Genomic DNA, 17,725 nt, shown 5'->3' with positions numbered 1-17,725 from the left:
TAAAGTTAGACTCATCAATAATAACATTGTATATTTGAAGCAACATCAGCAATACATTTTAAAGAATAATCAAGTACTTTAGTGCTTCAGTTCCGACAAGGATCAGCTGAATCATCATTGGCCAGCAGGCTGTCAGTGTAGCAAAGTGTTCAATGTTGTTTGCAGTAAGGACTTCACAGATTCTGTAAAGTTCTCTTAAATATTACAAGATTTCAATTGGAAACTGACATAATCTTAATGCCAGCATCCTTAAAGAGCACTGAAAATGTATGTGAAATACTTTTCAGTGGTAAAGATATTCTTTTAAATTAAACTGCTGCAATTCAGAGATCTTTTATCAGGCAACTAGCATCCCATTCTGTGAGAATGTTTCTTTCGGATTTTAAATAAAACTGCTGGACAGATATCATATTGAATTTAGCTTATAACTTACCCATGTGGATGACATATCTGCTTCACTTAACAATGCCGTTAAGGATGAGAGCACTATAAAACAAAAAGAGGAAAGAAATGTAAAGAATGTTAAGGTCTGTAGCAGGTCTGTTAAGGTCTGAAATATGCATACATATCCAAACTGCAGCAGCTAACACTAGTAATTCAGTGAACTGGACAAGCAGTCCAGAGACCTGAATTCAAATTCAACTGTTGCTCCGTGGTATTTAAATTGATAATATTTGGAATATCAAAAAGGAAATGCAGCACAAAAACTAAACTTTAGTAATGATGAACATGGACACTATCACATTGTTGTAAAAACCATTTGATCACTAATGTTCTTAGGGGAAAGAGAAAACACGCCAGCCTTACTTGCAGCAGTCTACCCCACAGGTCACTCCCAAATATTCTCTGCAGGTGTATAGTTACTGACCATTATGTTCAAACAGTGAAGGAATAAAACTGGACAGACAATTTAGCCAAATCTCAAAATTCAGTTATCTGCAAAAGCCACCCTCAGCCCAATCAACTTTCCATAGTCCTCCTGTAAAAATATCTGGGGTCTGGTCTTAGTTGAGAAACTGTGTCAGATATGAGTTATGCAATATCCCAACATACTCACAGAATGATCCCTTAATAAACAATGCTCCAACCCCACCATCATAATTCCTGGGTATCTTTCATGTCACCAGCAGGATTTTGTGACAGGTGGAACAGGAAAACCCCTGAAGACTTCAAAATTGACATGAGAACATTAGAAAGTGTTTGACAAGAACAGGCCATTCAGCCCAACAAAACTTGCCAAAATCCTATTCACATAGTGTGTTGAAATAACTATCGAGTTTAGATTTGTAAGTCTCTAAGGTACTACTCTCAATTACACAACTAGGTAGTTTGTTCCATGTGTTCACAATTCCCTGTGTCAAGTGATACTTCCTGGTGTCAATCTGAAATCTTCCCTAACCAGTCTCCACCTATGGCCCTATGTCTTTGATAATGGATTAATTTTGAAGTAGCAGCTGGCACCCACTTTACTTATACACTTAATGATTTTGAACATTTCTTTCATGTCTCCTCCCATTCTATATCTACTTAGGCTGAAAAGATTGAATTCTTTCAATCTTTCTTCATAGCTCATACTCTGCAGACCTGGAATGAGTCTAATCATCCTTTTCTGAACTCTCCTCAGTGTCTTCACGTCCCTCACAAAATATGGAGACCAAAACTGTACCCAGTACTCAATGTGTGGCCGCACAAGTGCATTATACAGCCTAAGGAGAGCGTCTCTAGACTTGGACTCCATTGAGCGCATTTAGCCCAACATTCTATTAGCCTTCCTAGTCGCTTCTGTACATTGTCTAGACGTTGAAAGTGATGAATCTACCAGGACACCCAAAAGTGCACTCGTACAGTGCACTTTCTAACTAAAGACCCCCCATTGTGTATTTATATCTAATATTTCTACTTCCTATATGTAATGTTTTACATTTGCTTACAATAAATTTCATCAGCTATTTATCTGCCTACCTCTGGATTTTGTTTAGACCTAACTATATTGATTCTGCTGCCTGTATGTTATCAGCTCATCTCTCTAATTTTGTAAACTTTACTAGCTTATTTGTTGTGTGCTTGTCCAAAGCATTAATGTAAATTAGAAACAGCAGCGGCCCCAAAATTGATCTCTGCGGAACCCCACTTTTAAAATCTTCTTGATGTGAAAATAATCCTGTCACAATAACTTGTTTTCTGTTTTTCAACCAATTCTGCACCCATTCACGCACTTTACCCTGAATCCCTACCTCCTGTTATTTGATTATTAACCCCTTGTGGGGTACCTTGTCAAAAGCCTTCTGAAAGTCGAAGTAAATGACATCGATTGTTCCATTGTTGTCATAAATTTTAGTTGCCACTTCATAGGGCTCCAGTAAAAGAAGTTTTCCACTTTCTGAAACCATGCTGGCTTTATGCTAACATGCCTGTTCATATCAGTTACTTTTCCATCTTCTTTATGATGACCCCAGACCCCAAGAAGTCTCTTGGCATCAAGCCTAACATGTGCAATGTCTCCTTCTCCTGATTATCACTGAGTATTCCCCTAAAGTCATGAAGAAACTCCAACAATGGACTTCATGTGTGTTATACAGAAAAGAAGCTTTTAATAGGCAGAGTGAAGCAATATCACAATGCAAAGATCACTGGGCATGACTGCTGGTGGACAATTAATCAGTTAATTGAAGAATAAGGCTCAAAGAGCATCCCCACCCTCACTAAGAGCAAGACCCTACATGTGGATTTCTAAAGAAACATTTGAGGCATTTGTAACCATGTTCATTTGGTAATTGCAAACAAATGATTTGTTTTCGTTTCCTCCTGAGAACTTACCATCACAGAAAACAGTCTTCAGCCAAGTCAATTCACCCCACACAACATCAAGAAACAGCTGAGAGCACTCAGTACAACCAAAGCTATGAGACCAAACAATATCCAAAGTATAATATGAGAACATGTAGACCAGAACTGGTTGTACCTCCAGAAAATGGTACCAGTATAGTTGCAACATCGGCACCTACCAGACAATGTGGAAAATTGCCAAGGAATATCTTGTTCCCAAAAGGCAGAGCAAATGCAACCTGGCTAATTATTTTCCAATCAGTCTACTTCCAATCACCAGCAGAGTGATGGAAGCATCTTCAACAGTCAGGATGCACAACTGCTTCTCCTTGCCCATCATCTTCAACACAGGAGCCTCCCCAAGGTTCTGGGCTGCTCCTACTGCTGTACACTCCACCTACACAGGATTACATGGCCAATCAATTACATTGTCAAGTTCACCAATGACATGACAGTTGCGGGGATCATCACCAACAAGGATGAGATGGTCTACAAAGAGGGGGTGGAAGAGCTCAAGGCCTGGTGCCAGGCAAATAGCCTCTTCCTCAATGTCAACAAGACAAAACAGATGGTTATCGACTTCAGGAAAACCCATACCTTTCACAATGGTAGCTCAGCTTCAAGCAGTTTCAAACTCCTAGAAGTGCACATCTCACACAACCTCTCATGGTTCCACAGCACATTCTCCACAGTCCAGAAAGCTCACCAAAGCCTCTGCTTTCTTAGGAGGCTGAAGAGAGCTGGTCTGTACACATCACTACTCGTGTCCTTCTACCGATGCGCCATTGAGAGCATCATAAAATGCTGCATCGCTCTTTAGTATGGAACTTGCACTGTGGCACACAGGAGGGTCTTATAACAGTGAACAATATTGCCCTCTCCCTTGGTGGTGGTGGTGGAATTTTCTAAGGGGGGGGGCGATAACGATAAAGGAGATGTGGTTTGCACTCGGTAGTAAGGAGTGCAGCCGAGGGAGTACAGGCTTAATTTAAGAAATGAGTTCCTCATTGTAAGCATATGATCCTCAATGCCTCACAAATGATTACAATGATGATGTAGTCGCCACATCTCTTGCTAACCTACTGTTCTCATAGACTTTGCTCGAAGCACATTATAGTTGTTGAAAAGCAATGTGACATTTCTGTATTTGGCATATCATGAGAAATCTGGACTGAAGAAATTGTTATTTCTGGGCCTGCTCCATACATTATTACCATTCACTGCTGAATTACAGTGTTAACTAGTTCGAATCCCATACTGTAATCACACAGCAACACAATTCTTGTGAATAAGAGTATGATATTCAATGGGGTAATGTTCCAAATGTGACCTTTTGAAGGTCTTGACAACATTTCTCAAGTCCACAGCCCAACCGAGATATCACTGCCTCACTTTATGTATCTTCAGGCAGAGTCAGGTTTTGCCTGAGCTATGATGATTTCATAACTTTCCCCTTTATTTATCACAGCACTTGGTTGGACAAACCAAGGTTGTTGAGGTGACTGACTGTAGTTGCTAATCCATCACGAAAATGGCAGATGACCAAATGAAAAAGAATTGTAGATAGTACAGTGTGGAGAATCTGAAATATGGGTTTATGCCAGCACCGAGGAACCAACAGCAGCTAAGATGTTTGTTGCATGAAAGGGTTTATTCAAATAAGACAATGAAACCATACAGCTCGATGAACATTTGAAGAGAATACACTCTGATAAGGCAAAGAAAGTTTGTCATTTTGTGAAAACTTTCAGAAACAGAAAACACTTCAAAACATGTTTGCCAGCACTTCACAAGAAAACAGTGATGGTTTATGAGCTTGATACATTTTCTAAATCTGGGAAGCCCCATACAGTTGGAGAAAAACTGAATCTGCCTGTAGTAAGGGAGGTTCTGAGTAGGGTTTTGCATAGGTCACCAGAACAAATAATTAGGGTAATTCCACTCAGAAGCAACTCGGGAATGTTCAGTTTAGTTCAGGTCAACATAGAACTGTGGCATTTGTTGACTGCTGTTTGCAGAGCCAGTCTGTCCAGATCAAAATCATACAAAATAGACATAATACAAGGAGTAACCAGAAACCCAAAATGCTTCATAACATGAAATGCAGTCCAATTGACAAATCATGTTGATTAAGCCTTGCGCAAGACCCAAGACTTCAGCTCTGTTCTCCAGCAGTACCGAACAAGAGGGAGAGAGAGACTGGTGAAATGGAGGCACCTTCCTCCAGCAGCAGCTAGCAACGGGGGGAAAGAGCGAGAGAGAGAGAGAGAGAGAGAAAGAGAGAGAGCAGTCAAACTCAGGCAGACAGTGCTCTCATCATCGTTGATTTCAATCTTGCTCAATGCTTTAAATGGTGAGATCAGCAAGAAATGGAGTGAATCATGGGCTAGCACACGGTCTCCAGGCTTCTTGGCCTCCAGGTCACATTTTACCTTCTTTCTTGTGAAGTGATGGAGCACTATCAATGACAGGATGTTACTGTGGGCTTATTAGTTTCTTGAAAACAGCTGTACCTAACATATTTACCATTCACTGTATAATTCACAAAACTTAAGTGATTGGCTGCACAAATAATTAAATAATGCTATCATAGCAGTAAATAAAATCAAGTCCCATGCTTTCAATTCTTGACTATTTTGAGAGCTTTGCATTGAGAATGATGAACAAGCTGAATGCTTTCTGTTACACACAGAAGTCAGATGGTTTGCAAAAGAAAACTAAGACATTTTTAAGCATTTTTTGAAAATGTGATAAAATTCTTTGAAGACTCAAATACTTCATTTAGTAATCATTTCAAGAATGTTAGACATTAAATTGTTGATTGTTAGAATTATTTGCAAAGTTTAATTAAATCAATCTTCTTTTTGCAAGGGAATGATGTGAATCTTATCAAAGTCAAATCAGTCGTCTCCACATTTCTGTCCAAGTTACCCCTATTTAAGTGCAACATTGGCTGTCACAACCTTTTCCAATTTCTGAGTCTCTCTGAGGTGGATGAGAAAGAAAGAATACCAGATGTTAATCTTCAAGTATACAGTGCCCATCTGGGTGAGCTACATGAAGGCATGTCAGAGAGATTTCAGGATCTTCTCTTGATTAAAATTCCAGACTGGGTAATAGATCCATTCCTGAACATTTGTGATGAGGAATTAACAGGAAAGATGGAAGAAGAATGATCTTGCTATAAAATGACTTTCAGCTGAAGCTAAAGTTCAAAAATTATATCAAGACTTTAGTTTGCAGAAAGAAACCTCTGAAGACTATCCTGCACTGTGGAAAAAGGTCAGGATATCCTTTATTGCCTTTCCAACATCATATTTAATGGAGCACAGTTTCAGTGCAGACACTGAACTTCTTTCGAAGCAATGAAACAGGCTGCAAATTACTGAACCTGGGGCTCGAAGACTTCTGAATGTCATTGTGCCTCATGTTGACAAGCTGATTTAACTGCACACAGCTCATCCATCTCATTGAAAGGTGAAGAAGCAACGAAGTAGTGAATAGTTGGACTACTAACGTACGCTCTAAAACTGTTGATGAAAATTGTTTTTACTGTAATTAAATAAAGAAATATTTTAATATGTAGCTTTAAGTAGATCTGAATAATTTTTGCAATCATTTGTCACAGTTTTGAATTTACAGTTCCTATTTTCTTTCACTGTGCATTGTAAATCAAAATTATTTGTAGTTTTTATGCAATGGCCAGGAAGAGACAGGGGTGTGCTGGGGATGTGGTTTGGGAGCCAAGGGAGTGGTAATCCATCAAAGTTTGGGAACCACTTCTGTACAATTACTAGTTAAGACTGCCCATTGCATCACTGGTACAAGACTACAACCATCAAGGACATATACCCGTATACAGAAAAGGTCAATAATATCATAAAGGACTGTTTGTCCCACTCGCATCATGGAACAGGCTATGGAACAACCATGTCAGGAGCACTAGACTCAAAAACTTGCCTAAAGCTGTCAGCTGACCAACATTTCCACTCATTAAACCACCCCACCACCACAACATACATATCACCTAGCATCACTATATGTGCATACAATGAGTCTCTACATATAACAGTTACATCAGCTCTGTGTTTTATAGGATTGGTTTTATATTTATATCTGTACTTATGATATTATTGTGTTTTTTATGCTGCAACAGATTCAGAGTAACAATCATTTCATTCTGCTTTACACTTGTGTACCAAAGAATGACAATAAACAATCTCGAATCTTGAACCTTTAGCTACTCATGGCTGGATAACTCACTTATCTTAAAAAAAAAAATAGCCTAGTAAGTCTTTCATGGACTGTCTACAGAGTTAATTTTTTTTAAATTAAGAGAACTAAAGTTACATGCAATACTCCAGGTGAAGATTCACGAGTACCCTGTGTAACTGTAACAATACTACAACATTCAAAGTACATTTATTAGTGAAGTGTATATATGTCACCATAAACAACCTTGAGATTCCTCCACTTGCGAGCAATCACAGTAAATAAAAGAAAGACCATAGAATCAATGAAAGACCTCATCCAATGGGGGACAACAACCAATGGGCACAAAAAAACAGTATAAATGCAAAAGGAAAAAGATAAATAAATAAATACATGCATACATACAAAAGCAATAAATATTAAGAACATGACATGAAGAGTGTTTGAAAGTGAGTTTAGTAGGAACAGTCAAGTGAAGAGACAAGTGAAGGGGAATGAAGTTACCTTTCATGACTATGGTAACATTGCCCTTTTTACATGCCTTTTCTATCTCTCATTGTAATTTGTACCACATCCTGGTTACTGTTTGGTGGCCTTGATATAAATCCAATCAGGGTCCTTTTATCCTTGCAGTTTCTCAATTCTGTCCACTAGGATACTACATCTTCTGATCCTATGCCACTTCTTTCTAAGAATTTAATTTCATTTTTACCAACAAAATCACCTAATCCCCTCTAATCACCTACCACCCCAACAGCCTCTGGGTCCAACGTATAATTCTCCATAACTTCCGCCACCTCCAACAGGATCCCACTACCAAGCACATCCTTCCCTCCCCCCTCTTTCTGCTTTCCGCAGGGATCGCTCCCTACGCGACTCCCTTGTCCATTCATTCCCCCCCATCCCTTCCCACCGAACTCCCTCCTGGCACTTATCCTTGTAAAGGGAACAAGTGCTACACCTGCCCTTACACTTCCTCCCTCACCACCATTCAGGGCCCCGGACAGTCCTTCCAGGTGAGGCGACACTTCACCTGTGAGTCGGCTGGTGTGGTATACTGCGTCCGGTGCTCTCGGTGTGGCCTTTTATATATTGGTGAGACCCGACGCAGACTGGGAGACCGTTTCGCTGAACCCTTACGCTCAGTCTGCCAGAGAAAGCAGTATCTCCCAGTGGCCACACATTTTAATTCCACGTCCCATTCCCATTCTGATATGTCTATCCATAGCCTCCTCTACCGTCACGATGAAGCCACACTCAGGTTGGAGGAACAAAAAAGGGCATGGTCTGAGCTGAGGGGAAGCAGTAACAGTGGCCAGATTTTCCATTCTTCCAAACAGAATTGTAGAAACCATCAGGTAAAGCAGACAGAAACATTTGCATCTGTAAAGAGCTAGCAGTTAGTCCATGCTTTCTCACCTTTGCCTTTCATATACAGTATTGGTTATATGCATTATATGCATATATCTTCATCAAGAGGAAGTCTGCAGTTGCTGGAAACCCAAAGCAACACACACAAAATGCTGGAGGAACTCAGCAGGTCAGGCAACATCTATGGAAATGAATAGATAGTCGATGTTTCGGGCCGAGTCCTAATGTCGACTGCCTATTCATTTCCATAGATGATGCCTAACCTGCTGAGTTCATCTAGCAGTTAGTGTGTTGTATATGTATATATTTTGTTAACATCCTCCACCAGTACCATGATGGGATGACTTCTCAGGTGACTGACTATAGGAGGACAAGAGTCTGAGCCATTCCTTGTATGCACAGGGGTGAGGCAGGGGTGTGTGCTAGCACCAGTGCTCTTTAACATCTTCCACTTGTGTGTTACCAAGCTTCTCCACAACGAGACTTAAGAAAGCGGCGGTGTGGCAGTGGACGTCAGATTAGATGGCTACCTCTTTGACATCAGGAGGCTCCATGCAACCACCAAACTCCATACAGAACGGGTCCTGGAGCTGCAGTATGCAGACGACTGTGCTCTTGTGGCCCATACTCCGGAGGATCTTCAGACTGTCCTTGCTGTGGCGGTGAGAGTGTGCAGCAGGATGGGGCTGACCGTCAATAGCACCAGGACAGAACTGGTTTGCCAATGGAGTACCAGTGTCCCTCCCACCCTACCTGCCGTCACTGTTGGTGATGAAAAGCTGCCATCTTTCAAATATCTGGGGAGCATTCTCTCTGAGGATAGCGGCATTGACAACGATATCCAGAGCCACATTAAACAGGCATCAGCTGCCTTTGGGAGACTTCGGTGTAGAGTCTTTCAGAACAGGAGCCTTCGTCCCTCCACAAAGGTCACCGAATACCAAGCGGTCTGTGTCACCACCCTCCTTTATGGCTGTGAAGCTTGGGTAACCTACAGCCGTCACATCAAGTCCTTGGAGCGCTTCCACATAAGCTGCCTTCAGCACATCCTGGGAATTACCTGGTGTGAGTGGGTGCCTCACACTGAAATACTTGTAAAGACCAACTGCAGAAGTATCGAGGCCATGATTACTCAGTGACAGTTGTAGTGGCTGGGGCACGTGATAAGGATGCCCCCATGTCAGCTACCCCGCAGAGTGTTATACGGCCAGCTACATCATGGTCGAAGCTCAGCTGGAGGGCCAAAGAAGTGCTATAAGGATCAGATGAAGAATGCTTTAAGGAAGTGCTAGATCAGACCTGAGGACCTGGAGGATGTTGCTGCTGACCGTAACACTTGGCGACAGCTGTGTGGGGATGGGGTTCCTATTCTAGAGATGAAAAGAACAACCAGAAGAGAGCAGAAGAGAGCCAGGAAAAATGCAGCCATGGCTGCTATCACTACCACATCTACATGTCCCACCTGCAATAGAACTTGTGGGTCCAGGATAGGACTGTATAGTCATCAAAGATCTCACCGTTAAAGGAGTGGACGTTGTCATCGGATTCCGATGGACAACTGAAGAAGAAAAAGGAAGAATATCTGACTATTGCATTAATTATTTCAGCCAAGATTAATCCAGGCCAAGGATTATCCATGTCATCCTCTTGCTCTTTATTAAATAGGATTTGATTTATCCACATTGCACCTGAGGGAGCATGGAGGATTTTATTAAAATTCATACGTAGATCTGTTCTTGAATGAGTTCTACTCCTTAGACGATTCATGGTGTTAGGTTGATAATACGATATCAGTGTATCTTACTAAAGCTTAAGCAAACACAACTGTCTTGTATCTACCAAACTGTTCGATACAGAGGATGTCTGTTCCTTCAATTACAGGATCATTATATTCTGTTTACCACAGAGATGGTTTCATTCTTAGTTTCAGGCATTCCTTCAAGTCAAAACAATCATGTACTTGCTATAATTATAACAGAGAGTACAAAATAATCATTATCAAGTCAGCAATAAGACAATGGTATAATCAGCTGGAGTCCCACCATAAGGTGGACTTAATTCAAGACAAATTCACTCAGTCTCTCGTTTTCAAAACAAGCTCATTATAAGGCATTCAGTCATAGGCAGTGACAACAAGATCCTTTTTATTTAAGTTTCCACCTTCTACAAAGAACATAGAACAGTATAGCACAGGTACAGGCCCTTCAGTCCACAATGTTATGCTGGACCAGCCAGAAAGTGAATCACTAACCCCTCCTCCCTACACAAGGCCCATCCCTCCATCTTCCTTACATCCATCTGCCTACCTAAACGCCTCTTAAAATCCTCTGCCACCATACCAGCCAGCATGTTCCAGGGATTCACCACCCTCTGAGTAAAAAACTTACCCCTCACATCCCCCTTGAACTTTACCCCCTCTCACCTTCAATGCATGCCTGCCTTCTGGTATTAGATATTTCAACCCTGGGAAAAGGATACTCCCTCTCTACTCTATCTGTGCCTCTCATAATATTATAAACCTCTATCATCTCCTCGTCAGCCTCCACTGCTCCCGAGATAACAACCCGTTTGTCCAGACTCTCACGACAGTTAGCACATGCCCTCTAAACCAGGCAGCATCCTGGTAAGCCTCTTCTGAACCCTCTCCAGAGCCTCAACAACCTCCCGATAGTGGGGCAGCAGAACTTTACGCAATACTCCAGATATGGCCCAACCAAAGTTTTATAAAGTTGCAACATAACCTCTTGACCTTTGAACTCAATGCTGCAACTGATAAAAGCAAGCATTCTATAAACCTTCTTAACCACCCTATTGACCTATGTAGCCACTTTCATGGAGCTGCAAACTTAGACCCCAAGATCTCTTTGCTCAGCATCACTGTTAAGGATCTTGCCGTAATAACAATATCAAGAAATACTATTTCTGAATTTAATGTGATTCAGAATGGCTGGTTATCAGATACCATCTTCCTGATTGATGATATGCCTGAGCGTAATGGCTCTCACTTGTATAAAAGTTGCACCACAATATGATTTCTCAAGGGAAGTGACAAAAATACTTAGCAGGCAAGCAACAGGAAGGCCTCAAGTAGGCAGAAATATTTTGGTAGGACCACAAGGAGCATTCTGATCTGACTAAAATTAAAGATAATAAAAGTTTCTCAGCACCTCCTTTAAGGACAATTACCACTATAATCAGACAAGATTATACATGATACAAGCTCTACCCACGAAGCCCTCAAATTTGCTATCGTGGTCCGAGACATCATCCATTTAAGATAATTTTGTGGGATGCATTAGAGGAGTAACTTAGTGTTCTCCTGCAGCAGCCCATCCAATAAAATGCACAGATTCAGGTCACTCAGCTTGTCAGGACTGAAGCAAGGCACTGGAAGACCATGTAACAAGGAGATTATGTGCTTCACAGGCACTCAGTACCGTGTCCAATTGACACGGTAAAAGTTCTTCCAACTGCATTTTGCTTAGTGGCCTGTCCTATCCTTTCCCTATATTTAGACGATTAATGCAGATGACTACGGTGGATTGGCCACATGCTTCACATCTCAAAAGTAGAAGTTATTTATTTATGCTTTAATTTAGTGATACAGCGTGGATTAGGCTGTTCCAGCCCTTCAAACTGAGCCACCCCAGCAACCCCCAATAACTCCAATTTAACCCTAACCTAATTTTCAATGACCAATAACCTACCTGGTACATCTTTAGACAGCAGGAAGACACCAGAGCGTGAGGGGAGAACCCACACCTTCCACGGGGAGGACATGCAGACTCATTACAGATGACACCAGAATTGAACTCCAAACTCTGAGCTGTAATAGTGTTGTGCTAACCACTACGTCATGTGGTGCCAGTTACCCGTCCACATCTATTCACTTCACTGTTTGTGCAAGGAAAATGGTGGTAACAAGTTTGCAAAGTCTAACAATATTGTTTGCGGGATATTTCAGACAACTGGAGTCAGATTAGGTCAAAAGCTTCTGCAGATGGTGGAAATTTACACCATCACACAGAATGCTAGAGGAGCCCAGCAAGAGAGGCAACACACTGTGGAGGGGAATTACACTTGATAATTCAGTCTGAAACGTTTCATCACGACTGGAAAGAATAAGATAGTGGGGAGAGGAGACGTACTCACATTTCTGTTCTCTCCTATTAGATTCCTTCTTCTTCAGCCCTTTACTGCTTTCACATATCATCTCCCAGCTTCTTACTTCACCCTCTCCCCCACCCACCTACCTTCCCCCTCACTGGGTCTTGCCTGTAACCTGCCATCTTGTACTCTCTCCCCTCTCCTCACCTTCCTACTCTAACTTCCTCTCCAGTCCTGATGTAGGGCCTTGGCCTGAAACAGTGACTGTTTATTTTCCATCATAGATGCTGCTAGACTTGCTGAGTTCTTCCTGCATTTTGTTTGTGTTGTCAAATTAGTTTGTAGTGATTCTTTGAAATAATTGCCCCATCTCACTAATGTGCACTGTAGTTTAACACATGGGAAAGAATACACTCCAAGGATCTGGCCTGACTTAGTCTTGAATTTTATTTTGCTTTCTTGAGAACAGTAAAAGAAGTCTGGAACTTACGCATTAAATTGATTTAAATTATAGGCCTGCCAATTCAATTGCCCACTCTCCATATCACTTCTTGAACCCCTTCTCCTGCCCTGAGAAATAAAATTGTCTCTATTGCCCCTATCACCTTAAGTTTTGTCAAGAACCAACAAACACAATTAATTTGTGTGCATCAGGAGGAAAGGTGAGCTTATCCCTGCCCTCGAGAAATTCTTCCATCCCTTCTCCTTAATTCTTTGCTTTCAGGTGACTGTTCGTTGTATTAACCAAGTTGCAATATTTCCCTTGCATCAAATGTTTCAGAGCTTCCAACAAACTTATTCTGAGATACCTTATGAGACATGTAGTAAGATCCAGATAAGCTACACTTTTGTTATGCCTTATCTATGATATCTTAAAATAGTGACTCTTGTGATACAGGTGCAAATCATTTTTTCTTCATTAAAACTTCAGTAATTTTTCCTGATATGCACATACTTTGAAACATGTTTTCATCTGTTTAACAAGGTAAATATTTTATCATTTATACTCATATTTGAAAATGTTCTGAATTGACAAGTTATCCGTTAACTTTTCTGTACTATTCACTTCAACCAGAAACTTTTCCCAACACTGAGCTTCCCTTTTTGCTAGTCCAGCACTTTTGCTCAATTCAATTTCCCAAAACTAACATCAGGGACAGTTCCTCTCCTGTATAGCTATTGCCAATTAATAAAGAATCAGATCCAGATGTATTCTGTAACATGTTAATTTCTAGAATCAAAATCAGGTTTATTATCGCTGTCTTATATGACATGAAATTTGATGATTTGCAACAGCAGTATAGTGCAAAGACATAATTACTATAAATTACAAAATCGCTAAATAGTACAGATAAAAAAAGAATAGTGAGGAAATGATCATGGACTGTTTATAAATTTGACGGCAGAGGGGAAGAAGCTGTTACTGAATCAGTGAGTGTGGGTCTCTAGGCTCCTGTACCTCCTCCCCAATGGCCCTGATGGCAGTATTGAGAAGAGGCTATGTGCCGGATGGTGACGGTTCCATTTGATAGATGCCAGTACTTTTTGAGAATGTTCTCGATGGCAGGGAGGGTTGTGGCTGTGATGGAGATGGCTGAATCCAGCATCCTCTGCAGCCTCTTTTGATCCTGTGCGTTTGAACGTTCATACTGCTCTGTGAGGCAACCAGTCAGATTGCTCTGCACTGAGTTGCAAGGCTCTTTGGTTTTATACTAAATCCCCGCATTGGCATGACTTCCTCGTGATCGCATCATTGTATTGTCCCTAAGCCAGCTCCTCAGAAATGGTGACACCCAGGAACCTGAGACTGCTCACCCTTTCTACTGCTGATCCCTCGATGAGGACTGGTGTGTGTTCCATCAACTTCCCCTTCCTAAAGTCCACAAGCAATCCCTGTTCTTATTGATGCTGATTGGGAGGTGGTTATTGTAATACCACTTAACCAGATGATCTCTTTCACTCCTCATCACCATCTGACATTTTACCGACAACAGTGGTATCTTCTGCAAATGTACAGATGGTGAGTGAGCCACGGACATGAGCAGCAGGAGTAAAGCAGTGAGCTCAGCATGCGTGCTTGAGAGATGCCTGTGTTGATTGTCAGCAAGGAGGAGATGTCAATACCAATCTTCACACTGTGGTCTCCTGATAAGGAAGCTGAGGATCCAGTTGCACAGAGGCTTGGGTTTAGAAGCATATGCATTTTCCTAATTTCTATTTGAGCAACAGATGAAAGGACCCAGCAGTATTCCCTGTTTTTCCAATACATTTCTCAAATTGTAACCAGCTCTCATTCCCCCTCAGAACGTTGTGTTGCATCCACACAGTACATGTTATTTCCTTTCTCATTTCTTAATTCTATCTACATCAATTCTGTCTTAACAGCGTTCCCTCGGGTTTCTATAATTTCCAGTGCAAAGATGCTCAAATTAAAACTCTGGAATTCCGGCACTTCAAGGATTAACTTACTCTCCTGAGACAAAGGTTTTAATTAAAAAATAAATACGCACCTGACCCCTTCACCCCACCATTCCATACCCTAAATTACTGTACATAACTTACTAGGTTTGTTCTTGTTTAGCCATTGTCTAATTATTAATATTTAGAGCAATCACAATCCTACTTAAATGAAAAAATCAACCAATTGAAAACTACGTTCACAAACTTGTCCCTGGATCAGTCAACATGTTGCCTTTCAACAGGAAACTGCAATAGTTTAGTACTTACTGTAATGATGTAAATTTTAGTTTAAGATATTGTCTTTACCCTGCAAAGCAAAACTAATATTTTCTGACTATTTTGTTAATTTTTGATATGCATTAATTTTTTTACCTTAACCTTCCTGCAATCTTTCTCACCAGATAAAGCAGAAGTCCTCAGGAACTCAGGCAAGCAATTTGGTCAGGTTCTCCTTTATATACGTAATAACTGATCGGAAATGATGCAGTACCACTGCAATCAGATTTTGTGGTTTTTTTATGCAAAGCTCCTGAATGGCCCGCTTTGGCGCAGAATTATAGGCTTATTTCACAACCACACCACAAAGGAGGGATCTTTGCCTCTGCACCAATTCCAGATGCTCCATAAAGTCCCTCAGAACATAGCCTTTAGTGTGGTTCAGCTTATAACTAAAGTCAGAATGTTTCTTTTAATGGCATTCTTTCCATGAAAAGCCTAAAAATAGAACAAAATTTCATTTAGCCTACACCTCAATTATATTTGTCAAACATATACACATAATAATGTATTCCATCGAGATAAAAGTAATCTGTAAGTTTAAGCACACTTTATGTTCTGCTTTCATCTACGGTGTATATAGTTGGTGTACACAGTACTCCATTGTTCCTATCTAATTTCAAGATTATAATCATAATTTTCCTGCCTAATATTAAATATCTTGTTCATGTAACCTTGAATGTTCAATTTAAACCCCTTTAAAAATCAGCAAATATTGAAAAGTTCCCCTCAAAAAACTGCACATTTACTAAAATACAAAGAAATAGTTAGATTTGGGTGAAATCTAACAACTGTGTAAAACTTAAAGCAGAAAAGTACTGCAGAAATTTTTTAACACAGTTTTTTTCCTGACAACATAAACTGTATGTAATTGTATAGTGTAAGTGAAGTCTTCATAAGGGCATCTGTTAAGAAAGATAATCTTTGAGAAATAATAAACAAAATTGGTATTTTCTTCCATTTTGATTTGGAATAATCATGAGGAAAATCTACTGTAGATGGATTTGTCAGCGTGGTAATTTGTACAAAGAAACTACAGAGGATCTTCACACACATTTGGGGTCAAATGACAACTTTCTACTATACTCTAGTTTACTTTGCAGGACAAATGTTGGAATGTGAACCTGTTCCAAGAATATGGTATTGGACATGTGGCTTCCCACTGAAGCTGGGCTTGGTCCCTCTTTCAAATTACAAGGGTCTCAATTTTGGGCATGCTGGTTTGGAAAAGGAATCTGAATCGGAATTGCTTATTCTTCCAGTGAACTTGGAGAATTTTGCAGCGGCAACACTGATGGATTCCTTCCACTGTCTGGAGATGCCTGCTGTTGACAGCCCAGGCTTAGAAGCATGTTGAATGAATCGAATTAGATCAATGAACTAGGCCACAAATAGATTAATTTTGTTTGGGTCAAAATTATCAAGGAGCATTTCAATTTCTATTTGCTGAGTACACATATATGAGATGAATTTATATGAATTATATTTTTTAGTCCAAAGTTAGAATTGCGATTGATACAATTGATACAGCTCCTATTTCCATACTGTAATAAAAATGCAAAGTGAATGTTTAAATAGCCAATCAGAGTAGGAAATGCATTATTTGAGGGAGAAAGAACTGTTTGTCATTCATTGTAACCAACATTTGACCAATCAATTGCTAACCATCTTTGACCACAGCATCTGCAATGTACTTTGTGTTAACCACCTTAGCAAATGTGTGCTCAGGTAAAATATCTTAACATTTTTCATTTCCATAGAAGAAATATCGAAATTAGCACAAACCATTGTCCCTCTTTCAGAAACCAAACATCTCAAATCAGATCAAAGTAAATTTATTATCAAACAATGTATAAATTATACATTACGCAGACTGGGAGACCGTTTCGCTGAACACCTACGCTCTGTCCGCCAGAGAAAGCAGGATCTCCCAGTGGCCACACATTTTAATTCCACGTCCCATTCCCATTCTGATATGTCTATCCATGGCCTCCTCTCACACTCAGGTTAGATTGAACAACACCTTATATTCCGTCTGAGTAGCCTCCAACCTGATGGCACAAACATTGATTTCTCTAACTTCTGTTAATGCCCCTCCTCCTCTTCTTACCCCATCCCTGATTTATTTTTACCCCCCCTTTTTTTTCTCTCTCCGCCCATCACTCTTTGCCTGTGCTCCATCTTCCTCTGGTGCTCCCCTCCCCTTTTCTTTCTCCCTAGGCCTCCCGTCCCATGATCCTTTCCCTTCTCCAGCTCTGTATCACTTTTGTCAATCACCTTTCCAGCTCTTAGCTTCATCCCACCCCCTCCGGTCTTCTCCTATCATTTCGCATTTCCCCCTCCCCCCACTACTTTCAAATCTCTTACTATCTTTCCTTTCGGTTAGTCCTGACAAAGGGTCTCGGCCCGAAACGTCGACAGTGCTTCTCCCTATAGATGCTGCCTGGCCTGCTGTGTTCCACCAGCATTTTGT

General features: G+C 40.7%; 1 protein-coding gene across 6 annotated transcripts in view; it reads right to left on the bottom strand.

Annotated features, from left to right (window-relative positions):
• anxa3a (annexin A3a) overlaps nucleotides 1-17,725 on the bottom strand; it is a 75,926-nt gene that overhangs the window by 47,298 nt on the left and 10,903 nt on the right. For 2 of the 6 annotated variants that reach the window (XM_073065201.1, XM_073065204.1), the window contains exon 2: nucleotides 434-486. In XM_073065201.1, the coding sequence (XP_072921302.1) occupies nucleotides 434-448 (15 nt within the window). In that variant the 5' untranslated portion in view covers nucleotides 449-486. Of the gene's footprint in view, nucleotides 1-433; nucleotides 487-15,348; nucleotides 15,422-17,725 lie in introns of those variants that run through there. The other 4 variants (XM_073065200.1, XM_073065203.1, XM_073065205.1 and 1 more) reach the window with 4 other exon arrangements.

This window comes from Hemitrygon akajei, chromosome 13 (genome assembly GCF_048418815.1).
Source record: "Hemitrygon akajei chromosome 13, sHemAka1.3, whole genome shotgun sequence".
Lineage (NCBI taxonomy): Eukaryota > Metazoa > Chordata > Chondrichthyes > Myliobatiformes > Dasyatidae > Hemitrygon > Hemitrygon akajei.
This window is presented reverse-complemented; position numbering and strand designations above follow the sequence as displayed.